Source organism: Emydura macquarii, unplaced genomic scaffold (genome assembly GCF_026122565.2).
Source record: "Emydura macquarii macquarii isolate MOO-44397 ecotype Brisbane River unplaced genomic scaffold, CSIRO-AGI_Emac_v2 contig_1043, whole genome shotgun sequence".
NCBI lineage: Eukaryota > Metazoa > Chordata > Testudines > Chelidae > Emydura > Emydura macquarii.
In genome coordinates this window covers 8,535,211-8,561,482 of record NW_027131180.1, presented here as the reverse complement: position 1 = coordinate 8,561,482, position 26,272 = coordinate 8,535,211, and the positions used below count along the sequence as shown (strand labels likewise).

Sequence of the window (26,272 nt, the reverse complement as noted above, 5' to 3'; positions counted from 1 at the left end):
AGGTAAAAAGGTGACAAAAAGAAATAACTGATTCACGGATGATAGGAACAGATTCCACCATTTGTCTACCCATGAGTTTAGCCATGTAAGATGCATTGACCTCCCAGCACAGGCAGGGGTGTCAAACATCCGGCTCGCGAACCATGTCGCTGCGGGGTAGAGTTGCCGCCGAAATAGTGGAGGGCACGTGATTTTTCGGTGGACGGCAAGACAGAGCGAGCTGCTGCCAAAAAAGAAGGAGCTACGATATTTTGCGGCGGACGGGAACACACTGCGATCTGCTGCCGAAATATCGTTCCTCGCGATATTTCTCGGCAGAGACTAGGATGCGGCGAGAATTCCACTGGCGGGTAATTCAAATGTGGCCCGCCAGTGGAATTGAGTTTGCCACCCCGATAAAGAACATGAAAAGTCCCTGGGTGCACACCCCAATGAAAAGTCCCTGGGTGCACACCCTAATTAAATGTGCTGCGCACGCCTGTGCCTCCCAGATTAATTTTTACTTTTATTATTTAGGATCTTAGTGTCTTTTGTGATAACTCTTCAGTTCTGCTACCAAGCTCAACAGGAGTCAGATTTAATAACAGATATGTTCTACATCTTGGTGACCAGTACGTTAAAAACTCTTCTTTCTCAGACTTCCTATCTATCAGAAAAGTAAAAGTATTGAGATCATATCAAACCTCAAATGAATACCACAGTAACTAACTGATTTGAAATATGTTGTGCTAATATTCATTGCATAAAAAGAAATACACAAATTAACTTACCAGGCATTTGATACACTACATTATTGTTCTACTTAGCAAAGAACATAATTATCCTTTAATTCAGTATTGTGTTGACACAGTTTATCATATTACTGTTCTTCCTTTAGAAGGTACTAAATAATCTGAACTGTTATAACACTTTCTAGGATAAATAAAACAAATCTGGCAGCTATACCATCTCACCAGTTTATAATTGGCCAGGTCCTGTCACTGCAATATTTAAATATTTTCCAGTAAACAGCGGTTGGATGTAATTAAGGACTCGATGACTGAGAAGTCTGATAATTCAATACAAAATCTTTGTTCTTGCAGTAGGTATGAACATATTATCTACATGGCAGCCACTTCCAGCAAAATCATGTCAGTGTGGTCCAGAGACTAGGGCATGAACCTGAATCAGGTGAAATGGGTTCTATTTCTAACCATGCCACTAGCTATGTATGACCTTGAAAAAGTCACTTAACCACTTTGTGCTTCAGTTTGCAAATATTGGCACCTGTCTACCATTATAAAGTGCTTTGAAATATACAGATAAAAACTGCTGTAAAAGCAATAAGTTGTTTATTATTTTGTGGTTAGTTACCAATAAGAAGAGGAAACAAATAGTAAATTTTAGGATTCTGATGTTATCTGAGTTAATGGTGTGTACAGATTATTTAACATGTGGTAGTTGTAAAAACAATGGGGAGGGCTTGTGCAAAAGAAGTAGCATCCCATTTTCTGGTCTGTAAGCAGAGCTTGGTTCTAAGAGATGACATAGGCAACATCCTTAACAACATCCTTCATTTAATAGGTGCAAAGTTATAGCCAAGAATATTAGTCAATCATCTAAATACATGTTTGCAGATGTCATTACTGTCATTTAAATCAGGCAAATTTCCACCTCCAATAATGGAGGCTGGACAGACACCCAGCTGCCAGTCTGGTCTTAAATATCTATCAAAGAGGTAAAAATGAGGCTAGAAATAGAGGAATGTGCTGAGGTTTATTATCCCACAGCACATAGATTACTCATTTCCTGAACCTTACATGACAATGTAAAATATGCACACACAGGTGTGGACAATTGTACTCCATCTATGAAGAAGGAGTTGTCCTTTCTGAATGAGATGCTGGTATTTCACTTTTGTCAAAGAATGGAGTTTTGGCAGATAGAGGTAGTTCTCTCTTGCCTAGAATTTTACCCTTAGATGTAAAGAGAAGTGTGTGTATGTATCACTGTAGGTGCTCCTAATTACTGCTGCAGCAACACTGGTATTAGTACATGATGTTGCAAGGGTCTTTGCCCATAGCCGCCCCCGCCCGATCACTTCTTTGGCGCTCTGATAGCCAGTTTCTGTACTTGACTTAGCCCTCTGGCTAAGTCGGGGCTAGTTTGAACCTGCTTCAGGGATAATCAAAAGTCCCAACAAAAGTTCACACAGACCAATGGTTCTTTCATCCCTCCTGGGCTCCTCTGCAGCCTGCCCACCAGGTTCAGTTCCCCAACCCCTTCTGAGCTATCTTTTAGGTCTCTCTGGATCTGGGATAGAGCCTTGATTCCCAGTTTATTTCCCTGGAGTCCCAGACCCTATTTCAGGACTTCCCATAAGAGCCCTACTTGTTCCCTTTGGTTTCTTTTGCAAACTGACTTTTGATTTAAAAAAAAAAAAAAAAAAGTGTTTCAGGCTGTCACCTGATCCCCAGTAGCCCTGCTGCCTGTGGCGAAAATACAGTTAATTTTGGCACAGGTGAGCTGATTGAATAGGGCTGGCTACCCCCAGGCCTACTGGCCCTTAAAGTGCAGTCCATCTTGTTACAATGTCTATAAATAATGGGCAACAAGTGGCCAACTGTATTTGAACTAGAAGAGTTACAGAAATGTAGTCCACTTCTGATCTGAAAGTAGCTTAAAAGCAATCATACAAAAACTAATAGTCTCTTTGCATGTCATAATAGAAAAAAATACAGCATTTATGCCCATCTAAGTGTACCTTTAATGGAGATCTAATTTTTAATTAACTATCATTTGTATTACAGTAGCACAATCCCAACCGAGATCAGAGTCATTGTATTAGGCACTGCACAAATGTACACATATCCTTAAATGCTTTGCTGGACTGAGGCCTAATGATAATCACAAAGATGTCATTTAAGGCTCAGACAGACAGTCTTTTTAAAATCCCTTCTTTAAATCCCTTCTTTGGCTGACTAACTCTAAGCCATCCAGAGAAGACAGTTCTTGCTGGGAAGAGCTTATATAAAAAACAAAAACAAAACCCTATAGCACATGTTGAATAAACTGCCACATAAAAAAGTATTTCAAGTTACTGGGAGGTAGAAATCTGCACCTACAATTTTAAAAAAAATTAAAAATAAAGTAAAAGGGGGGAAGGCTTTGTAAACTAATGTCAACTTTAAGTTTTTTTATCTATTTTTTTTTTTAAATCAGAGATATCCAAATAAAACTCCTGGAAATGCTAATAACATCAACCTTCATTTACATTAGGTTGTCAATTTATGGCTTCAAATACCTGTAAACAGGGATTTTACTATGAACTTCAAGATAGGGTCTTAATTATTTTCTCTCTGTCACCAGAGCATCTGAGTTTCTCACAGGTATTTAAATATGGGAATAACAGCAACTTTTGCTGCAATAGTAATCCAGTAGCGGGGGGAGAGGATGGGAGGGAATATCAGTCAGTTTTTTCAGAAGTTCTCAGTAAAACTAAGCAAATTGTAAATGAAAATGTCAAGACAAGAAATACAAACTTTAATATATTTAACTGAATGAGCGCAAGTAGTAATCCCTCTTTTATTAAAGCTGGCTTGAAAGATCTGTTAAGATCAGCACCACTGTTTCTCCGTATTGTTTCGTAAAATTAAGCATCAAATGAACTGGAAGGAATGCCTGATAAGTTTAGAGTGTTACATAGGTAATGTCCTTTGACATTCTTAGAATCATAGAATATAAGGGTTGGAAGGGACCTCAGGAGATCATCTAGTTCAACCCCCTGCTCAAAGCAGGATCTACTCCAACTAACTCATTTTTGCCAACACACTGCAGATTTCTTCTTCCTTCTAAAAGTTTCTCTTTCTCTGCCCCCAGTTCAGACACTCATACACATGCTTAAACTTAAAGTTAAGCACCTGCATAAGTGCTTTGCAGAACATGGCATTAGCCTCCAGCTTCTGGACTCTTTTCTGTTTTTCTTTCTTTGGTATTAGTGCTTTGTCTCTCCCTGTAGTTTTCTAGGATCATATCATGCTTTTTTCTGAAGGACTGTGTCCTGCATTGTTTCTGAGTCTTTCCTCTTTTAATTCATTTTAATTCATTCTGTTTCTTTCTTAGGCCCTCTTCCCTCTAGCACACTCCATCTCTTTTGTGTTCGTAGATGTCTCAGATGATAGGATAATATGCCATTAAAATTGGAAAATACTTAGAAAATAGTATGCTTATTCTATCTCATAGTAATAATCCTTTTATTGGTCTAATCCATCCCAGAATGGAGAATATAGTATGAATGAATACCTGTCTGCAATGAAAAGTGAAAAGCCAAATATTTTCTCCTCACCAAGTTCTTACACAACATTCAAAACTAGTTATTCTGTCATTTTTTGAGGAGAAAAGTGGGGGGAATAATTTAATCAAATGTGCATTTTTTTTATAAATCGGGAAAAAGAATATGTTGTCCATGTTCAGTGAATTCCAACAATGACATTGTTTCCATCTTTTGATATTTTATCATATCTGATAACAACTGGGGTTTTTATTAAAACCCCAGCTCCTGAAGCTGCATGAATGCATCAGAATCTCTGCTTTCATTTAAAAAGCAAAAGTAAGCTTCAAGCCCTTGTGATCGTAGGGAAAACCTTGAAACAGTGACCAAGTGCACGCTAAAGAGTCAAAACCCAGAAGGTAAATTAAAATAAATCCAACAATTTTATTATTATTTAATTTCCTGATTCTTATGCCAATCTCATTATTTTTGAAGAGGACAATTTCATTTATTAACTTCTACTTATCTGTAGATAAGAGATTGAGTGTAGGGCGGGAGGGCCATAAGGAGACTGGAATTGAAGTTGTGGGTTGCTGTAGTAGAAGGTGAAAGCATTAATGATGGTGGAAGACATGTAACTTAGTTAGGATTTAAAAAGTAATACACAACAACAAATGAAGTTAGAATGCTGAGATATTTGCCTGCCGTTGTTCTGGTCACTCTGTTTGCATGTTGTATCCCTTCCTCCCAACCTTTGTGTGTCTTGTCTTTTTACATTATATGTTCTTTGGGCTGGGACTATGTCTACCTCTGACTTCAGAAAGTACTTAGTACATTTTGGACACCCCTGAAATCTAAATAATAATAAAAGTCTCTCTTCTATTTTTCCAGAATATGTGAAATAATGACAATAATGTACTGGGTGCTGTCTAACATTTGGGGAACGTTGCTGTCCCTGTCTCAAATGACCATGTCTTCCTGTAAATATTAATTGTATGTGACCCTGCAATTCTGAAACATAGCCCTATGCATTCATATTCAGGCAGGGCATGTACACCGTCTCCTATAAGATGCAAAAAATCTGTGTTGGAGAATTCTCCACTTAGAGTTCACATTTTCTACACTTTTTCAGTAGAGCTGGAAGTTCAATTTCATCCATAACAACACAGAAATCTTCTCTCTCCTTGTGTGTCACTGCATTCTGCTGCTTTAAAGAACAATCCTTTTGGATTTTCTTCAATGCTCCTTGTGTCATGTAAAGATTAGTAATTACAGACAACAGCCATGTCAGCTAAAGCAACAGGAGTGTCTGTGGTTTGACCTTTATTTAACACGTTAGAACAGTACTTACCTCATTGCAGTGTGTTTTTAAGCCTCTATACTTTTTCCAATCAGAAGGATCCCTCAAGATTTTGGAGAAGGAAATTTCTTTCCAAGGTTTGTATTTCAAGCTGTCAGTCTTCCTCCTCTCTCCCTTTCTCCTCCTGAAAAACTAGTTTGTTTCTCTCATCCATTTCCCTTCATTTCAGTCTTTTGTTTTCTCCCCCTTTACCTTAGTCTGTCTCTCTTATTCTGTTTATCTTTTTCTTCCCCACTCACACACCCCATATCCCTGTATTCATTGCTGGAACCACTGTGGAAATAAAGAGAGAGGCTTATTTTGCTGACCATTTGCAAACCTTTTTCCTGGTGGTGCTAGTAATAGCAGGGTCTTTGCAGACACTAACGAAGGTCATACAGATTTAGTTAGTTGCTGGCACAGCTGAGGAAAGTATTACTGTGCAGGAGAACAGACTTAATTGTGCAAGTGGACAACATTGTATTCCCCCCATCCCTCCTTGGATTATTCAAAAATAAAAACAAAGCATGTTCCTGTGCCTATATTATACACTTGTTAAGTAATAGAATTGTTGGTATATCTGTTTCTCTTAATGGTAAATTTGTAATACAAGCTAACACTGGCATAACAAAATTGAAATAAAAATCACAGTAGATTAGTTTGAATGTTTTCTTTTCCCCATATCTTAAGATGGTACTTGTAAAATCCAAGACCCCTTTTAGGCAGAACTCTTTTGAAAAGGAATTGTTACTGAAATACCTGCCATTTTATATAGTGGGTTTATTTATTCTTCCCAAAGCTTCACACATCTTAAAATACACTTTTCTTATGACCTTGAAAACACTACATATTTCTTTGCCACCTCTCTAAATCCTTTGTTTCTGAAGACTTATTGCAATGTTGATCCACTGAAGACATTCAATCTGTTTGAGAAAGAAGACTTAATTACCTTGCTGCCAGAGAGAAAGCAAGCTTGTCCAGGTTAGGGATGAGTCGTGGCAGCTGCATCAGGAATCTTATGTAATTCTGAGTTGCTGATTAATAGAAGGGTTCTTTCCAATCCCTTTACAAATCCATGGCATCTTTGTTTTTTTTAAGATTGACTTACAACACATTTGTAATTAAAATGACCTACTGGAGATGCTGCCACGCTGTGTTTTTATTTCCTTTCTGAAAGGTTTACAAAAAAAACCCCATATTATTATGTCAAATAGAATTTGTTGACTTTCTCAGATTCACTTGTACTAAAGGTTTGAGTTAAAATTAAAGTGTCAGAGATGGAGGGAAAGTTGAGACATAGTCATTTGTTTGTCACATTTACTTTTGCTTTTTAGGTTACAAAACAATATGATTATAATAATCATTATATTCTGTTACCAAAATGTCATCATCCTCTTTTTCTCAGAATGCTGTATTTAAAGCATTTGATGGATGAGATTCATGCCTACGTAGAGGGTTTGCATGAGGTCTATGCATCACTTAACCCCTCCAAATAATGCTTCAGTGAGATTTGAGGTGTACAGATGTCTTGCACTGGCCACTTGTCCAACGGTGACTTTTATCCTACAAGATTAAGGCATAAATAAAAAAGAATGTAATTGCACTATTTCAGCATTGTATCTATGCCATCATTTAAAGTATCATATCCACTTTTCACAAATAATGATTATATACATTTTTGTTCCACTGGCCATTCAGTTTTATGCCTTGATTCAGGAAATCACTTACAGGCTTATGTGGTCAGTAAGGCCATGTCTACACTACAAAATTATGTCGACCTAAGTTATGTTGGCATAGTGCTTCTGCAGTTATTACATTGCTTGTGTATGTGGGCACTCCAGCTCTTTGTGTCAGTGGTGCGCATCCTCCCCAAGAGTGCCTGTATGGATGCAGCCGAGCAGTGTTTCGTGGGTTTCCATCCCATTCTGCAACTCGCCAGCATTGAGTGCAAGGTGTTTTGGGAAGTTTTTGCAGTGCCTCATGGGACTGAATCAAGGGGTGACTAGAAGCATGATCTCAACTTCCCATAATGCAGTGTTCTCCATCCCATAATTTCATCTGCATCCCATAATATTTCATGCCTCTTTTAAAAATCCTCGTAAACCCATATGTCTCTCTTCACTGTCCACCATCTCTGACAGAGGCATGGAGCCTGCACAGCTTTGCACTATTGTCATGAACATTGCAAGCACAAAGTGCCTAATCCTGCAGTATTTGCAGAGACGCAAGAGGAACCATAGGGAACATTACAGTTCATTGGAGGCTACATTGCTGTGGGACATAGAAAGAAACAATTCAAAGTTGTTGGCATTCATGGAGCAGCTGCAGATGGTGGAGCACTGGTTCTGGGCCCAATAAACAAGCAGCGGCTGGTGGAATCACATTGTCATGCAGGTTTGAGATGAAAATCAGTGGCTGCAGAAGTTTCGGATGCGCCAGGCCACATTCCTGGCTGTGTGCGCTGAACATTCTCCAGCACAGTGACATCAAAATGAGAGTCATACTGACAATTGAGAAGTGAGTGGTGATTACACTGCAGAAATTTGCAATGCCAGATTGCTACCAGTCAGTGGGGAATCAATTTGGAGTTGGGAAATCCAACAGAGGGAGGTTGTGATGCAAGTGTGCAGGGCCATTATTTATGCAGGATTGCGACTCTGGGCAGTGTGCAGGACATAGAGGATGGTTTTCCAGCACTGGGGTTCCCAAACTGTGTTGGCGCGATAAATGGCACGCATATCCCTATTTTAGCACCAGACCACCTCGCCACAGAGTACATCAACAGAAAAGGCTGCTTTTCTATGGTAATGCAAGCACTGGTGGATCACTGGGGATGCTTTACCAACATCAATGTGGGCTGGTCAGAGAAAGTGAATTATGTGTGTATCTTTAAGAGCACAGGATTGTTCAGAAAGCTGCAAGCAGGGACTTTCCTGACTGGTGGATTACCATTGGGAATGCTGACATGCCAATAGCGATCTTGGGAGATCCAGCCTACCCCTTGCTCCCACAGGTCATGAAACTAGACATCGGCCACCTTGACAGCACCAAGGAGCTCTTCAACTACAGGCTGAGTAGGTGCAGAATGACAGCTGAATGTACTTTTGGTCATTTGAAGGGTTGCTGGTGGTGTTTACTTACAAGAATGGACTCAGTGAAAAAATATCCCAGTGGTGCTTGTGGTGTCCTGCATAATCCATGTGAAGCAAAGGGGGAAATGTTTCTGTCGGAGTAGATGGTGGAGGTGGAGTGGCTCTCTGCTGAATTTGAACAGCCAGAAATAAGGGCTACAAGAAGAGCTCAGGGAGGCTTTGAAAGAACATTTTAATAGTGAGCCACAGTACTGTGTGTTGCTGTAGTGTGCTCTACCTGGCCTTGCTCTTTTGCAGCCCTGTATGAATCTTGTAGTGAATGCTGCTCTGTGTAGGCATGATGTTAGGGTTCTGTGCCAAAATGAAATAACAGGAAACGGGTGGGTGTCAGACTTGCTCAGCACCAGCCAGCATATGTTGTGAATTAATAAAGATGAATTAATTTCCAAAAAAATAAAATTTTATTCTGTAACATGAACCAGGCAAATAAAAAAAATTAGAACTTAATAAATTTAAGGGAAAAGAATATCTGAAGAGGAAAGAATACTCATATCCATTTCAGGTACACATACACCAACTATGGCTTTCACTATTTCAGCTGTTTTGGTGTAAGTTTATGTATGTACACATACTTTCAAATAAGAGTGCCTCATTTTGATAAAATATGTTGACATTTTAGCAAGTTAAGCTTCAGAAGTGTGGTTTACCTTGAACGCTGACTTACTTTGACCTTTAAAGAGAAAGTGACAGTCAAATCTAAAGAAGTTAGATTTCTGGTTTTAGTGTTAAGTGATCTTGAACTCAGCTGAAACACAAACTATGCAATGGTGCAATAACATGACAATGTCAGCTCAAAAGAGCATGTTTCCCAGGGGTATATCCCTGGGCAGGTCTGGGTAGGAGATAACCAGCTGTATTTGACTCTTATCCTTCTCCTAACCTTCAGATATGGGCTCCTTTAAGATGGTGTTATGAAGTGTGTCCATAGTTGGTACTCTAGCATCGACAGAGAGAGCAGTGCACCATGGCTAGCTATCCCAAGGTGCAACTAGTCACCTTCTGCCGCTAGGAGCTCTGGGAATGGATCGCAGTGCAACATGAATGCAGGCTCATCATTTTCTCCATACCATCATTCCATGGGCTTCCGACTACATTTTTCACCTTTTCAGTGGCCCCTATAAACTGTGCATCTGTCATCTCAGTCTGAAAGTCTGGATCCTGTCCTGCTCCCCAGTCTTGTGATAAGCATTATGAACAAAACATGGCTGATCATGCAGTGTTCATGAGATGCAAATCTGAAAATGAATCCATGGTGCCTGCCCTGCTGTGCACCATGGAAAAAAACAATTCCAGATTGCTTTTGGCATACATGGAGCAGCTGCATGTGGTAGACGATTGGTATTGGACTCGGGAAGTAATCACTGATTGCTTATGATGGGATAGCATTGTTATGCAGGTCTGCAATGACAAGCAGTGGTTTCAGAACTTTGGATGCTTGAAGCCACCTTCCTGGAACTCTGTGCGGAGCTTGCCATTGCCCTGCAGCACAAGAATACCCAAATGAGAGCTGCCCTCACAGTGGAGAAGTGAGTGGTGATTGCTGTGTGAAAGCTGGTAACTCTAGACTGCTATTGTCAGTTAAAAACCAGTTTGGAGTCAAGAAGTCCACCGTGGGGGTTGAAGTCATGCAAGTGTGCAGGGTCATTAATCACATCCTGCTACAAAGGACTGTGACTCTGGGAAGTGTGCGGGAAACAATTAATGCCTTTGCATTCCCTAACTGCAGTGGGGCGATATATGAGACATACATCCTGGTTTTGGCCCCAGACCCTCTTGTGACAGAGTACATTAATAGAAAGGGCTACTTCTCTATGTTATTGCAGGCACTGGTGGATTACCAATTTCACTGACATCACTGTGGGATGGTCAGGAAAGGTGCTTGACGCATGCATCTTCAGGAACACTGGACTGTATAGAAAGCTGCAAGCAGGAACTTTCTTCCAGACCAGAAGATTCCAGTAGGGGATGTGGAAATGGCCATACTGATCCCAGCCTACTCCTTACTCCTATGGCTCATGAAGCCTTACACAGGAAACCTTGATAGCAGCAAGGAGTGCTTTAACAACAGGCTCATCAGGTGCATAATGACTGTTGAATGTGCATTTGGCAGATTAAAGGGTCACTGTCACTGCCTTTTTGGCAGGTTAGACCTCAATGAGGATAATATTCCCAGTCATAGCAGCCTGCTGTGCTCTGCATAACATTTATGAAGCTCAGGGCGAAAAGTGTCCACAGGAGTGGAGCATTGACATGGATCACCTGGCAGCTGATTTTGAGCAGCCAGATACTAGGGCTATTAGAGAGGCTAAATGGGGGACTATTCAAATCAGGGAGGCTTTGAAGGAACATTTTGATGACAAACCCCAGTAATGTGTCTTTCTGTAATGCATTGAGCCAGGCATTGTTTACTTGCCACCTGGAATGACCCTTGTAATGATTGCTGCCTGAGTGTTAATTGTAGTCTGCAAATGTGCCAATTGCCCTGTGTATGAACTCCAGCAGCAACCACTTTGTGTAGGATCCAAATAAAGATTCATTTTATTTCTAAGAGTAACTTTTTATTAAAGATCAATACACAGATTTCCTTTTCTTACAAGGGACATGACATTGAGGAGCATTCTCTGAATTGAGGCTGTGTGTAAATCCATTCTGAAACCTGTCTGTAGGGGTGGAGTGCAAGGGGTACTGTGGCAGGCTGGGAACATGCAAGGAATGTGTGTGGGAAGTTTGGGGAGGGCATGGCACGCATTTCTGTATGGGCTGCAGCAGGAGGCAGGCATGGGTGTGTTCTGACTGCAGTGCAATCGGGGACCTCAGCATCTTTGTTTGGTCCTCCATGAGCTTTATCATCCGCTTCTGCCCCTCTGTCAGATGCTCCTGGCCCTGTTTTTCCCCCTGACTATCCATTTTTTATTTTTTATCTCCCTCCACACCCTGTGATTACTATCTGCAGCATCAGATGATTGCAGCACTTCTCTAAAAATGTCCTTGTTGTCCTCCCTATCTGATGGAGGGTTCATCTGCTGCATGCATGCAGGTTCAGACTGAGTCCATATGCTGCTCGCCTGTGTGCCGCTTAGGCTCCTGCCGAAGTAATTGCCAATTGGCGCAACAAAGTTTCCTACACTGGGGCAAGGAACAAAGCAGCTCTGCCAAAGAACCTTTGGCAGAAGATTGGGGAGTATCCGTGAAATCTTGGTCAGCATTAACAAACTATTCCGCTGGGCCCCCACTGAATAACTGCCTAGGGGAATGGGAATCAGACGCAAATACAGCTAGTCTTGTTAATTTCTGTCCCTTATCCCACTTCTTACATATAACAAAATAAAGGACAGCTCTACCTCACGTCAGTGTGCAGTATCAAATCAAAATGAGAACTGACTGGAGCTCTCCTCTCCTGTGTCAGGCACGCCAAGAGCCAGAGTGCTGTGACTAGCTAGATCCCTCCAGAGTTGAAAAAAGATACTGGCTTGCTATGCTACAAGACAACGCTGTCGCCTGTCCCACATTCTCCATCAACTCCATTTCCTCGTCCACCACTTCATCCTCGGGTTTGACTCTGCTGGTCACTCTCCTCCTCCCGCGAAGTATCTTGGGGCTGGAGGTGGGGTTGCTGTCAATGGTGGCATGCAGCTCCTTGTAGAAAGGGCAGGTCTTCAGCGCTGCACCAAGTGACAATTTGACTCCCTTGCCTTCTGGTACACCTGCCTTAGCTCCTTGATCTTAGCATAGCACTGATGCCTCTTCTCCAACATGCCACGAGCAATCGGCCAATATATATTGAAGGTCCTATGGCTGGAGCGGAACTGGGATTGAACAGCCTCCTCTCCCCACAGACCCAGCAGATCCAACAATTCCAATGTACTCCTGGTGGGAGCGCGTTTGCTGTGAGGAGCTGGCATGGTTAGTTGTGAAGATGAGATGTAAGCTCTCCACCCCTTGCAAACAGGAAGTGTAATTTTAAAAATTCCCAGGCCTTTATCTATTTGCAAACCAGGAAGTGGGCGGGCGCCAGCCTGCCCACTGCTAACCCCTCCTCCAGCCTAAGGGGAGGAGCCACTGAGCCTGGAACGCAACTGATTACTTGGGACAACTAATGAAAAAAACAGGAAGGGACGTGAGGGTCACAGGTTTAGACGAAGGGAGCCAGAAGGGGACACCGAGCAGAGAACCCCAGATAACGCCCACTGCTCCCGGAAGGTATCAAGGGAGCCAACAGACGCTAACCAGAGGAACTCCGCCTGGATGCGTGAATACACAAGGGAACGGAAGTAGGCCCCACAGTCGCAGAGCACCCCCCCGGCCAACCTCCTTTCCCTGGTCTTGTAGATGGGCAGTTTGGCCAGGGCTAGGAGGAGGTTGACGAGGAGGTCCCAGGCCTTTAGATGGGGAGGCGTGCATGTCTGTGAACCTGGATGTAGGGCAGCAGAGTTCAAACTGCTGACCAGAGCAGTCCCAATGGGCTTTGTGGGACACCTTCTAGAGGCCATTTACAGTGACATAAGCAAATGGAGTGTCTACACTGACACTGCTCCAACCTGGTCGCAGAAAGCTCTGTGCCTATTGTCAAGGTAGTTTTATTATGTCGGCATATCAGGAGAGTTATATCTGTGGGAGGAGCATTATAGTTTGTACGCCTCCACTGTTTTGTTGACAAAAACTGAATTGTGTTGACAAAACTGTGTAGTATAGACAAATCCAAAGTCTTTGTTCTAGAAATAAGTTATGAAGTCAGATCAGACCCCAGGTTCATCTTCCAATTCCTGGCAGTTCAAATGAATGTACAGTCATATAAGAAATATACCTACTAATTTGTGTAGTATTATATAGCAAGGTGTAAGTGATATAGAACTTTGTATTGTCCTCTGCAGGGGATTGTCATAAATCATGAAATCTGCATGCTCCTATATTATCCCTGTAAAATACTCTATCAAAGCTGTCCATCATAATAAACACAATGTAGGAAATAGAGCAGATTGAATATTATTTGATGAATAGAACATTTAGCAAAGTTTGGAAGGTGGTGTCTTTGTGAATTGTGTGAATCTATTCAGTTATCATTTGACACATATCACAAGCAATCAAATGGCAGCATATGGGTTAGTCGCTAAGTGGTTTATGTTGGAGCTTCAGAATTGGTTAGAGTGAGCAGCACTGAGTGCTGGAGTGATTGAGTGAGTAACTGAACAATAAAATACATTAAACTTCCTTATTGAGTGACTGACTCACTGCCTCTCACTCCCACACTGCTCTGTGATAAAAGGCCAAGTTATAAGCAGGGCATGGCTTAATATGTAGTGAATAAAAATACAGATATTTCATGGCAAATCAATCTCTGACGCTTCACAAATAAGCAAGTACATTGGACTCAGAGATTAGATGAATCAACCCAGAATCTTAGCATCCACAAAACAGTCATTCATTTTTGCTCTGGTTCTCGGCCAGCTCTAGTACAGTCACATAAATATCAGTTAAAGGTAAAACCACACATCAACTAAGGTGTATAAAAATCATCTTGCTGTTTCATTTTATTGTATTCATTAGCCAGTGACATAAGCATTAATTTAAAAACCTGAGTTGATTTTAGAAAAGATAAACACCACCTTTTCTCACCTTCTTGAAATAATGGAAAAACGAGAGAAAATCTTGTTTTCCTTTCCTCTTCTCCCTCCCCCCCAGTATATGTTATGATTCGATACGTGTCCAAATGTTAACCATGTAAATTCATGGTGCCTGATCCTGTAAGGTTCTGAACACTTCAATTAACGTGGATTCAGATAATAGCTGAGGATATTCAGCTCCTTTACATATTAAGCATAAGCCTTGGAATTGATACTTAGCTATTTTCTTAAAGTTTTTGGTTTTGGTTGCTCACCTTTGTGCAAAAGATCCTCTTTGAAGCTTAAAATTCATATTTCTCTCTCTTTTCATTTGGCAAATATTAATTAATTTTCCTGTTTTTTCCTGCAGCTTAAGCAACAAACCTACTTTGTCTTTAAGCTTCATGGATGTTATCAATAACTAAGTGTAGAGTCCTGTTAACTGTGTTAACTAAGGCTATGTCTATACGTACAGCGCTGCATCAGCACCAATACAGCTACGCCACTGCAGCATGTCTGTTGAAGACACTTTATGCCGACGGGAGAGAGCTCTCCATCAGCATAGGAAAACTACCTCTGCGAGCGGCAGAAGCTATGTCAGTGGGAGAAGCTCTTCTGTGCACATGAGCGCTCATGTTGGTGTAACTTATGTCGCTCAGTGGGGTGGAATATTCACATTCTTGAATGACATCAGTTTTGCAGACATAGGTTGCAGTGTAGACATAGCCTAATAGAGTGAGCACAAAATATTTGACTTTGTGTAAGTTTCACAAAGATAATGCCTTTCCTGTAATTTAGAGAATTAATGTGTGTGTGCATTCCCCATCAAATGAAAACCATTTTACGTTACTTTGAAATTAGTGTCTCAGCTACTAGACAGTGACACAGTGTCCTGTTCAATGAGAACATTTGTGAAAAGAGTTGAATTATTTGTATCAATTTATCTGTAAGCTATTCTCCAGTTTTGTCTTGTAGTACAACTGGTACGCTTAGAGCAATAGAATGTGTTGACATATTCTGTATTTTGAAAATGCCCAGGTGTGCACAACTCTGTAGTTCTAACCTCACATTTTAGTAAGAGTGAATGTGAAATATAATCATTTTTTCCTTTGCTATTTTAGCTAACAACATGCCATTGTTATATTTATTTCAGTTTGGGAGGCACTATATTGAAGACCTCTTTAATGATTTTCGAGATGGACGAAGACTTCTGGAGCTCCTTGAAGGTTTTACAGGCCAAAAACTTGTATGTGTACATTTCTGAAATTACAAACCTTACTGTACTTTTGCAAATGACAGTCTTGTAAGATATTGGTAGCTGACTAAAATCACACTGTTACTACTTAGTGGATCCATGAGGCAAGGTACTGAGCCATCCTCAACTAACCCTGGCTTTAGTGAGAATCGAGGGAACTTGAGCACCTGTTAGGACCAAAGCTCTAGTCCTGAGTTAAACACCTATTGACTTCAATAGGAGTGCCTCGGACACAGAGCTAAATTTTGACCCCTTATTCTCTAATATTTTGTTTTGTTTTGTACCTCCCTATAGATGTTTGCTTTAAAACCTTGTAGCCCTATTTTTATAAACATTTTATGGCAGTGTTAATTTTTACAATCTATACTATCTGCTATCTGATCAGCCACACATGGTGAAATATGTCATCAGTGAATGCCATATATGCAGTTAAGTATGGGAAAACCTCAAAAGCTTTGGTAAATTGTATTTTGGAGATTTGTTCTAACTTGTATGCAGCTTCACTTTTTCTTTCTTTTTCTTGCTGGAGCATAACATCTTTTTCTCCTTCTATCTAAGATCTTTGCTCATTTTTTGTATTTGTTTGGGTGTACTTTTTTCTTTAAAATTAATTCTGGGTTTTTTTTTTTAATAAATTACCTCTTCCTTTTTTGACAAATAATGGCAGAAGGTAGTAGTCTATCTGCATGAGAATAATGTGTTGCTAATGTTATGGATAGCTGAAGCAAGTGCTAGCAAATGTGGGATATTTAAAAAAAAAAAAAATTCTACTGTAGACAGGACTTGAGAAGGATACTGCCTTCCTGAAGCAGAATTAATCCTAAAGCTCCCCCTGGAGTGGTGAGCACAAATGAGTCTGTGCATGGTAGGTTCATAGTAGTGTGGGAACAAATGGTAACATTATCATGCCCTAAAGAAGTAAAGCAGCCATCCTCTTTGTATGCTAAAGAGAAGGTAGGCTTTTTTCAGTTAACTCTGTATACAGAAATTGGTTTTATAATAAATTGTGTAGAATTAGACAAGCGTTTTTTCACAGAGTTGACATTTAAAATATATATCTTGGAGTAACCTGACTCATATTAAAGGGAATCAAAGTCTGCACTTATTAATGTGTAAATGTTAAAATAACACAGCAAAAATTTTCGGATACTCCTCTCTTGCATTTCCTTTTTTGTTTTTCATGAGCTTGAGAGCTTTCACTCAAACTTTCTCATAAATATAAGGAAACAAGCTGACAACGTGAATAAAATTCTAGAGAGAATACACTTACAAATATTATACAAGCTGATGCTTATCTGGTTGGTTGTCATGGTAATGTTCCTAAATTGTTCTGTGGAAGAGGAGACTAATCATAATAAAAACAACCTGAATTGTCTGATTCCTATATACATTTTGATTATATGTTGTCTGAAAAATGTCACAAACCATGTTAGCACTCAAACTTAGATTCAGTTTGTTTCACAATTCTCTTTATTTATTATTTTAAATTCTAGTTTGCAGACATATAGAAATAATTATAGCATTGTTTCCAAAACAGTCATAAACTTGTAAAATACAAATCCAGGGGCTTAAAGAAGTGTTCTCATATTATTCAGCATTTTGTTTTTTATGTTGGACTGTCAACTTTATTTAATTGTGCTTACAGGCAAAAGAAAAGGGCTCCACAAGAGTTCATGCTCTGAACAATGTCAACAAAGCACTGCAGGTCTTGCAGAAAAATAACGTAAGTAATCACCTGGACAGGGTCAGAACATGCAGTAGACAGCATGCTTAATGTTTTATAAGTGATAGTTCAACCCTTGGATACAGGATACAGTTTCTAAAGTCCAGTATACATCAAAGCAATGGTACCTAATGAGATTTAACTTACCTATGGGTTCTCTAACACAGCCATCTGTTTGTGCCAGATATAATTCAAAGACTTTAAAATCTGCTGCCAGAAAATATCTGAATAATAAATCTGTAATAAATGCTACTTGAAGCCTGATCCAGTGCAATTCTTTGTTAATGTGGTGTTAAAATATTCATGACAATAAATCCTCCTTAGTAAAATAGGAGTTGATGCTAACCGTCAGAATTTAAACTCATGACATCTGCTTTCTGAATATGATAGAGTGGTGTCTGAAAATGTGAGGTTTTTCTTAGGAGAAACAATTTCTGGTATATTTCCTTAGGTGTTTGTGGGATAAGAACATTAAAGATGTGATCCAGGTCAAAAACACATTTTATGCTATTCTGTTAATATTGACTCCTCAGGCCAAAATGTTTCTTATAATATTGGAATAAATATTCCCTTAGTATCTACTTCTTACAAGCATTCTAATTGACCAATAACTTTATCAGACATGTTTAGTGGCCACCTAATTATATCACATCTCCCCTTCAAGAATATATTCAAATAAATGATAACATCCACTTAAACCTAAGGGTAAGTTGTGATGGAATAGTAATCATGCATTCTCAGTCACATGTTCTATCGTATTTCTTGATAGGTACAGTAAGTCTCTCAGCTTGAGTTCAGCTGGTACATAGATTCATTGATTTTCTAAATCTAAGGTAATGTGTACCTATCTGAGCATTTGTGCACAAGTCAAAGTGATCTAACAGGAGTGTTAAATTGGTAATAGACATCTTTATGAGAGGTCATACATTTTTAATTAAATGTAATTTAAAAAGTTGCCAATTCTGCATCTATGAAGAATACTATGTACAGTAGACAATTTTATACCACTTTGAAAAATTTGGTGACCAAATATTTGTCAATGGGCTAAATAAGTCTTTACATGCATACAGTATAATATTACTTTTTAAAATTGGTTGTTCAGGACAGGGTTAAAAATTACCCTGTTAATAGGTTAAGGCTTCATCAGCTGCCATATGTATTATGCATGATCAGATTAGAAAACTAAAAGCCCTCTTTAAAAAAACCCTCTCCCCCTAACTGTAGTTCTTGGAGCCCATTGTCTCTGAATGGCCACCTGTGCAGTGTGTGTATCCATCCTGCTATGCTTCAGAAACCTGTTAAAAGCTGCCTGGGTTGGGCTGCAGGAGAGCCCCATTACAGCACCAAATACTTGTAGCCAAGACTATAAAAGGAGCATGTGGTTCCAAGGACTTCTGCTAAACTTTAGGGTCCTAAAAGGAGAGGGGCAGGTGGATGGGAAGTATAAATAAGCAGAGGGGCCTATATTCAAAGAGTTACTGGTGAGTATTTTAAAATTGCTTCTCTATAGTCCTAGGGATTAAAGTAAGAAGAAGTAGCAGGAAAGCTTGCTCCTTCTCTCTGGTTTAGGGGAGCAGCCCTTCTCCACAGCTCCCCCTCAGTTTTCGCTGGTGCAGTGAGAACTCCCACTTCTGGGAATGTAATGATCAGTCCATACCATAGGTAAGTGAACTGAGAGGCTCTAAGGAGATTGCAGAACTGCCCTTTCAAGGCAACCCTTGAATCTAGATTGAGCGAGTTGTTCTGTATAAGATTATGCACAAATCTCCAGGTAGAAGTCCTCCAGGTTTCTAAAATGGAAATGTTATGAAGGCAGGCAACTTATTCCACGTTAGCCCTGGTAGACTGAGTTCTGAGACCCTGCAGTACTGTTATTCTGGCTTATGTATAACAAGTGTCAATGGCCAGCCAAATGCACGGTGACAAAATTTGTGTGGATTTGGCATTTTGTTTACACTTATCCCTGAGGGAGACAGAATGTGTAGGGGATGTCCTAAATGTTTTCATCCTAGGCAAATAAAACTTCAAAGCCCATTTAACATCTAGGTTATGGCATCTAACTTCCTCATGGAAAGTGTACTGAGTGACTGCTGATCTGATTCTGATGGCACTCGGATATCACTATTTGTAACAGTTTCATAATTCTCAAAGGAAAAAAAAAGTCCTTCTGCGTTCTCAGATACTTTCAGTTAAGAAAAAGAAAATACTGGATTTGGGCATGATGCTATTGTAAATGACCCACACACAGGTGTGCAGCAACTCTGCAAAATCAACCTGTGTGGTAGCTTCTGGAAGTCATGCAGAGAGTATTTCTCCTAATTTCAGGAGTTATCTGTGTGGTACAGGGCTCCGTGAGTCCAGGTGCTGAGTGCAGATCATGATGTTGACTCCACAGTCTCACTCTGGACACAGTTTTGACCATGGAGTAGTTGGACCTGTGGAGCAGCATCAGTTCAAGTTTGGAAGAGAGTTAGAATCAAGGTAGACAGCTTCCAACCCATAGGACCCGTACTAGATGTATCTCTTTTTGCATGTAAATATGTGTGCCCCATGCAAGAATTTGGTCTCTGTTCTTTTGTTTTTTTTTGTTTTTTCATTTTTTTAAGTATACTTTAGAAATATGTTTCAAACTCAGAACATGATTTTAGAAGATGTTGCCTCTTGTGAGATGCTGAGCTCCCCTGATCTTCCCTTGTAAGAAATTAGAGTTGAAGGTGCTCAACATTCACATCTCAGCATCTTTAAGGACCAGGCCCTCAGTGGGAGGCTAATGCCCAAGAGTAATGTCTGGAGTGGCAAATGCAGAGAGCTGTTTTTGGGAACAGCAGTAGGGTGTGCGCTCCAGGCCATAAGACCTGACCTTACTGTGCTCCAAAATGCATCCTCTCCTGGCAAAACTCTAACTGACTTTGATAGGGACACCCCTTACATCTCAGTACAGTTAATGAACCATTAAATTAAAAAAATAAAATCAAGAAATGAGAAAATAGGATTTCCCATAGTAACGTTAAAGTGGCTGGGCTCTATATGTGCTCTTTTCTTTTCTTTTTTTCTTGTCTGATACACATTGTAATATTACAAGAGGGTTTTTGTTTTTGGTAAAATATAAATTGTAAAACACACAAAATGTGCAAAGTGGCAGTGTTAAAGTTGTGGTTGGAACCTTACTGTGTGTATTTTCTTGGTGTGTGTGATTTTTAATTGTGCAGACATAATATTACATTTACATGTAAGGGTGGGTTTGCATTTAATAATTATATTTTAATTTTATATTTTCACTTAATTTCAGAGCTGGGATAATTATATCTCCATATCATTAACAATGACACTTACTTTTTGCCAGCCCTTTAATTGTTCCATTTATTAAATAAACTTGGGATGTTAGTTTCTCCAAATGTATGTACGCTCACAAAACAAAACAACAACAACCCATTATGATATTTTTAAAATTTGGTTTAAACAAACTGGTTCAAGATTAATCAGGTAACTAATTGAATGCCTATATTTCTCAAAATCCAAATCAATTACATTTTTGTCATACTTTCTTTCATGGTATGCACTGGTATCCAGATACATTTTTCATACAGTACTTATTTTACATTTCTCCAATAGGTTGATTTGGTGAATATTGGAAGCACAGACATAGTGGATGGAAATCATAAACTGACCCTTGGCTTGATCTGGAATATAATTCTCCACTGGCAGGTAAGGGGTGTACTGATGAATGTTCTCTCCAAAATGTGTGTATTGCATGATCTTTGCATGTTGTTACCCAGCCACAACCTGCAAAACAAACATAGGCCTTACAAACAAAATAAGACTATCTACAAAGCACTCATTTCTTACATTAAAAAATCTGATGATAGTTTGTTTGCATGTTATCTGGGACATAAAGAAGCAGCAGATTATAAAATAGTAGCTTTTCTAATATGAATTTTACTGTGAGTTGTTGCAAGTGACACATAACACAATTTCTAATAAAGCAAAATGAATAGACAAAATTAATGTGGAAATGTGTTTTTCACAGATGTTCACCTTTCTTTTCAATAACTGAGGAAGAATTCCTTTTGTTTTTTAATTAATGCTAAAGTCATCACACATTTGCTGGTTTTTGTTTTTGTTTTTTTTTAAATACTATTAACCCACCCAGTCAGCAGATGTTGTTAAAAAGCTGCTGAAGTTTTTCCTTGACTCTTTGAGGCAGGTGTGTCCCATTTAGCTCCACTCTGGTATAAGGGAGGTAGGCTCTGCCCCCTTCGAGAGAGAGGCAATTAGCACAGTGTGGATCAAGCCAGGAAACTACAAAGACAGATATGCTCAGGTAGGAATTTTAGGATGAGAACTATTTTTGAGATACTAATAAAGCTATATTCCAGGAAGGGCTTCACATTAATTTAGGGTGTATGTGCTTCTGTTGGCAATGGGGTAGGGATTCCTGCTAAGCATGTTCTGCAAAACAAACAAAATCCAACCAGTTAGGGCACTTTAGTTTTCTGGCAAAAGATAACCTAGTTTGGCTCATGGTAACATGAAAAACAATGCTGATAAGACCAAAACACACAAAATTAATTACAATAATCTACCATCTCCCCACATGCACAATTCCCAGAAAAGGGGACAGTGATTTCTACAGAAGAGGCCTCAAAATGTGTGGTACTGATTCACTATTGATCACTTCCATACTTCTCTTGCTTGGTTGAACAGGTGGGATTACTTATTGTTTTGAAGGATTTAGAGTGCTGAATCTGAAGCATAGGTAATGGGAGCATATGTAACTGAAAACTGGCCCCACCTCTTCTGGCAATAAGATCTGAATCACCATGTTTTAATGCAGTTGTCCTGAACCTTTCTAGACTACTGTACCCCCTTCAGGAGTTTGATTTGTCTTGCATACTCCCAACTTTCACCTCACTTAGAAACTACTTGCTTACAAAATCGGACATAAAGATACAAAAGTGTCACAGCACACTCTTACTGAAAAATTGTTTGCTTTCTCATTTTTCTCATATAATTTTAAAATAAATCAATTGGAATATAAATATTGTACTAACATTTCAGTGTATAGTAGTAAATAGAGCAGTATAAACAAGTCATTGTCTGTATGAAATTTTAGTTTGTACTGACTTCACTAGTCCTTTTTTATATAGCCTGTTGTAAAACTAGGCAAATATCTAGATGAGTTGATATACCCCCTGGAAGACCAGTGTGTACCCCCCCAAGGTCACACCCTTCATTGAGAACTACTGTTTTAATGTATACAAACTACAGACCGATTTGAGTGTCCTTTTGTGAAGACTCATGTACTGTCTTTCTCTACCACGTTGTTTTGAGTTACAGAAGTCTTTACTACTAGTTGTTTATTATTTTCTTTCTCCCTGACCTCCCCCATTCCCAGTTATTCCTCTTATGGGGGGAGGAGTGTGTGCGTGTGCACATATAACACACTTTTTAATTGTCTGGCACAATGTGAATGGATACTCAGCCACGTCTGATTTTTACCTGCTTGCTTTGTGCAAGTTCAAATGTAGTTACTGTCTCTGCACATCACAAAATGAGAACCGGTAACAATATCCACCAGCCTGAACTGATGTCTAGAGCTGGACTCAGGATGTACGCTGTTGGTTCACTGTTCTTAGCCTGTATTCTCCAAGGGCCTCATTCTTTCCCTGTAAGGTATCTAGGTACTTGTATGGTCTGCATCACCATAATATCCTGCAAGAAAGAACTGGGTCTCTGGGATTTTCTCTCTGTCTCTCCAACCAACAACTCTCCTTTCTCTGGAGGAAATATCTGCACCCTCCATCTTGGTCTGATTCTGTTAGTGTACATAATGCATGCTATTCTGATTGGTAAGAGTTTGCAAACTAACGTAGTGGTTCAGATTTATTCCTAGTACAAGTCCATTGATTTCAGTGGAGTTACACCAGGGAAGAATTCAGCCAAATGTATATGCTTGTCCAATAACATGCTTAATGTGTTACATGTGTAAGTTGCTCAGATTTGGAACCACTCTTTTATTTTTTCTGTTAACTCTGGGAAGATTAGTTTGGTTGTTTGTCCTTTTCGCTCTGGATCTGATCTTCCTTCCTTGGTGTCCTTGAATATACTCCTTGTTAGGGTAAACTCATTGTGCATGCTTTGGTTTCCTGGTAGGAACTAAAGATGAACTAGCATCTGTAAATTGTAATGCAATCCTATACAAAAGTTGTGGCTTCTTGCATCAGTGATGTATGGTTTGAACAACTGTAATGCTGCTTCATTTGAAAGTATCTCTTTAAAATGTCACAGAAACATGAAAGATAACTGAAACAGGATTATTGGGGTGGGCCTTTAAGGTACTAACAGTCTCCAATCCTGCAAACACTTGTGCATGCACTTAACTTTATGTATGTGAGAGTGCCATTGACTTCAACAGGACTACTCTTGTGTAACACTAAGTATGTGTGAGTTTGTAGGATTGGAGCCAATAGTTCCTGTTTTCACAACTTCCTTTCAGCAAATAGGGTTAGCTCGTGCACTTTCTCCCTTTCTTTTCTAAACTGGCCAGAATTTAGTTCTCGTTTATTCTCTCTTATCAAAAGACAGAAGGACAGATGCTATGACAATTTAAAGAAGGGGTGGTAAAAAGGCATTAGTGTACAGCAACAGAGTGTTGCTGAATCAGAAAACCTTGAGTAAAACTAGATTTTAATTTGGGCTGTTCTTCCTTTAAACAAACACCTGCGTAAAGTTGGTGTGAGCCTGACACTGTGTGGGCAACCTGTGTCCCTTCTAGGACTGGCACAGGAAAAGCAGGTTAAGAGCTCTGTGGAGAAAACTTTTGTCTTACTAGGTTTTTTTCAGGCCTCAGCATGACTTGTATGACTTAAAATAAAGGATCCGGATCCTTTATTTTAACATATTTATAACTGTAAGCGGCTATTGTGTTACATTTTTATAGGACTACGGGGGGAATTTCAGTCACTTAAGAAAGCAAAGCAGGCTGGAGTACATGCAAGTTATAAAGAACTGAACAGGGCTGAGTCTCATAGCAAAGCTTTGCCCATTGCAGATTGTTCTTGTAACTAAGTATTTGGAAATGTGGCAGTTTGCTGTGGAAGAAAATCTCAGTTAGAGAGCTTGGAGTCCCCAAACTGTCTGCTATTGATCTATACTTGGATAGCAGGGTCTGTTCCCTAAGAATTTGTTTTCAATTTGTTACATTCGTTTTATTTGAATTTTGGGAGGTGGGAAGTGAAAGGAGCTGCAGAGGTGAAATGTTTGGCTCAAGCACCACAAAAGGCTGACAAAACAGGTGTATTATGGGTGCTGACCTTTTAGGGGAGTAGAGACCAGCCTGTTTGTGGCAGGCTCTGCTAAGGAGAATGAGCCAACGAGATCCACCCGAGTTGTTAATTACGTAGGTGGCTGGGTGGTAATTAAGTAGTTTAATTGACACCTGGACCTTATAAGAGAATTGAGAGAGAGCTGTCTGCCAGTTGAAACCACAGGGAGTGAGTAGAACTCTTTGGAAGGCCTTGAGCCAGAGTCTTCAGGGGAAAGGGTAGTCCAAACAAATCAGCCTGGGGTAGAGCCCAGAGTGGGCAGAGACTCTCAAAGGTAGCCCAGAATGGGGCTGGGAATAGAGATCAAAGGAGGGCTGATGAGAAGCCCCAGAACATTTGGTTTGTTAGGACTTTTTAGCTCTTGTTTTGTGATTGGTCTGGGGGGTTAAGACACTTCTCTAGAATTGACTGGCATCCCACCTCAGGGAGCAAAACTAAGGCAGGGAGCATCTGCAGTGCAATACTAGGCCAGAAGGGGGAGCCACAGCCCATGACAGTATGCACGACTGTGGAAGCCCTCCACAAACCCATTCCTGCGAACCTTTGATTCTCTGATCCCAAACACACCCCCTGGGAAAAGTGACTCCCAAGAAGTATTTTTGCAAGAATTTGGGGGAAAGAATGGGCATAAGAAATCAGGAGAGGAAAGGTGAAGGAGTTTAGTTGCAATGTATAAATTGAGTGAGTAGGGAGGAAGGTCCTCCAGTTACTCACAACTTGGAGAGAGTGCTGGTTTCACTGTTCTATAAGTTTCTGTTTGCATTCTAGTAGCTCCCAGTGGCTTGGGCCCTGTTGTGCCGGCACTATGCTTAACCTACAACAAAGACATTCTCTGACATGAATATCTTACAGTCTATGTGTGTGACCATAAACAGATGGAAAAGGTGGGGAACCTGAAGGAACTAATGAGACAATATAGGTCAGCATCAGAAACATTGATCTGAGAGAAGCAGTTGACTAACTGATGACCTGCTTTTGAGCATCACAGTAGAAACGAGTTGGCTTGTTCATATATATACTTTTACCTCTGTTGGGTGTCACACAACAGTCTGTCTACTGTCAGTATTGTATGTGGTATTTCTGTTCTTTCTTATCTTATCCTACTCTCCAGATTCTCACTAGAATTTTCTCTCACATTGCAGCAGTAGGGTGTAGTGCTCAGTCTTGGCAAAAGCTCTTGAATGTATATGTTTCTGAATCCATTACATCTTTAACTTTGATGATCCAGTCCTTTCTCAGGTCTCCCCCTTCTTTGCACTTTTGCGGTCACAGCTCTCTCTCCCAATCTCAGTGCCACATTAACTATTAAACAAAAGCAAAATTTCTTTATCTTTAATCTTCTTTAATTTCTTAGCTGTTTCTCCCTGGCAGAGAGAGTCTCTCTAAATAAAAAGAAGACTGCATGTTATAAACTCTGTGCGCCGTTTTGTTTTTTAATTAATTTAACCAACTTTCAGTTTGAGTGATCCCCCTCGCTTTAAAAAATAAAACAAACTCAACAAGCATGCTTTAGAGATCTTAAACCATAGCAAAAAATCATTGTAACTCTTCTGGAAGAACAAATTGTATTCAGAAAGAGGTTTCTCAATCCTGTAAACAGACTCATGCAAGCAGCTCTGCCTAGTCCTT

At 39.8% G+C, this 26,272-nt stretch overlaps 1 protein-coding gene across 22 annotated transcripts in view; it reads left to right on the top strand.

The window, feature by feature from the left end:
• The window catches only part of DMD (dystrophin), a 1,854,857-nt gene that overhangs the window by 510,872 nt on the left and 1,317,713 nt on the right, over positions 1-26,272 (top strand). For 21 of the 22 annotated variants that reach the window (XR_010919130.1, XR_010919131.1, XM_067545076.1 and 18 more), the window contains 3 exons: positions 15,494-15,586; positions 17,241-17,318; positions 20,931-21,023. Coding sequence is in view for 18 of the 22 variants with exons in the window: in XM_067545076.1 (XP_067401177.1) it covers positions 15,494-15,586; positions 17,241-17,318; positions 20,931-21,023 (264 nt within the window). In the remaining 4 variants the exon portion in view is untranslated. Of the gene's footprint in view, positions 1-15,493; positions 15,587-17,240; positions 17,319-20,930; positions 21,024-21,593; positions 21,640-26,272 lie in introns of those variants that run through there. The other variant, XM_067545079.1, reaches the window with a different exon arrangement.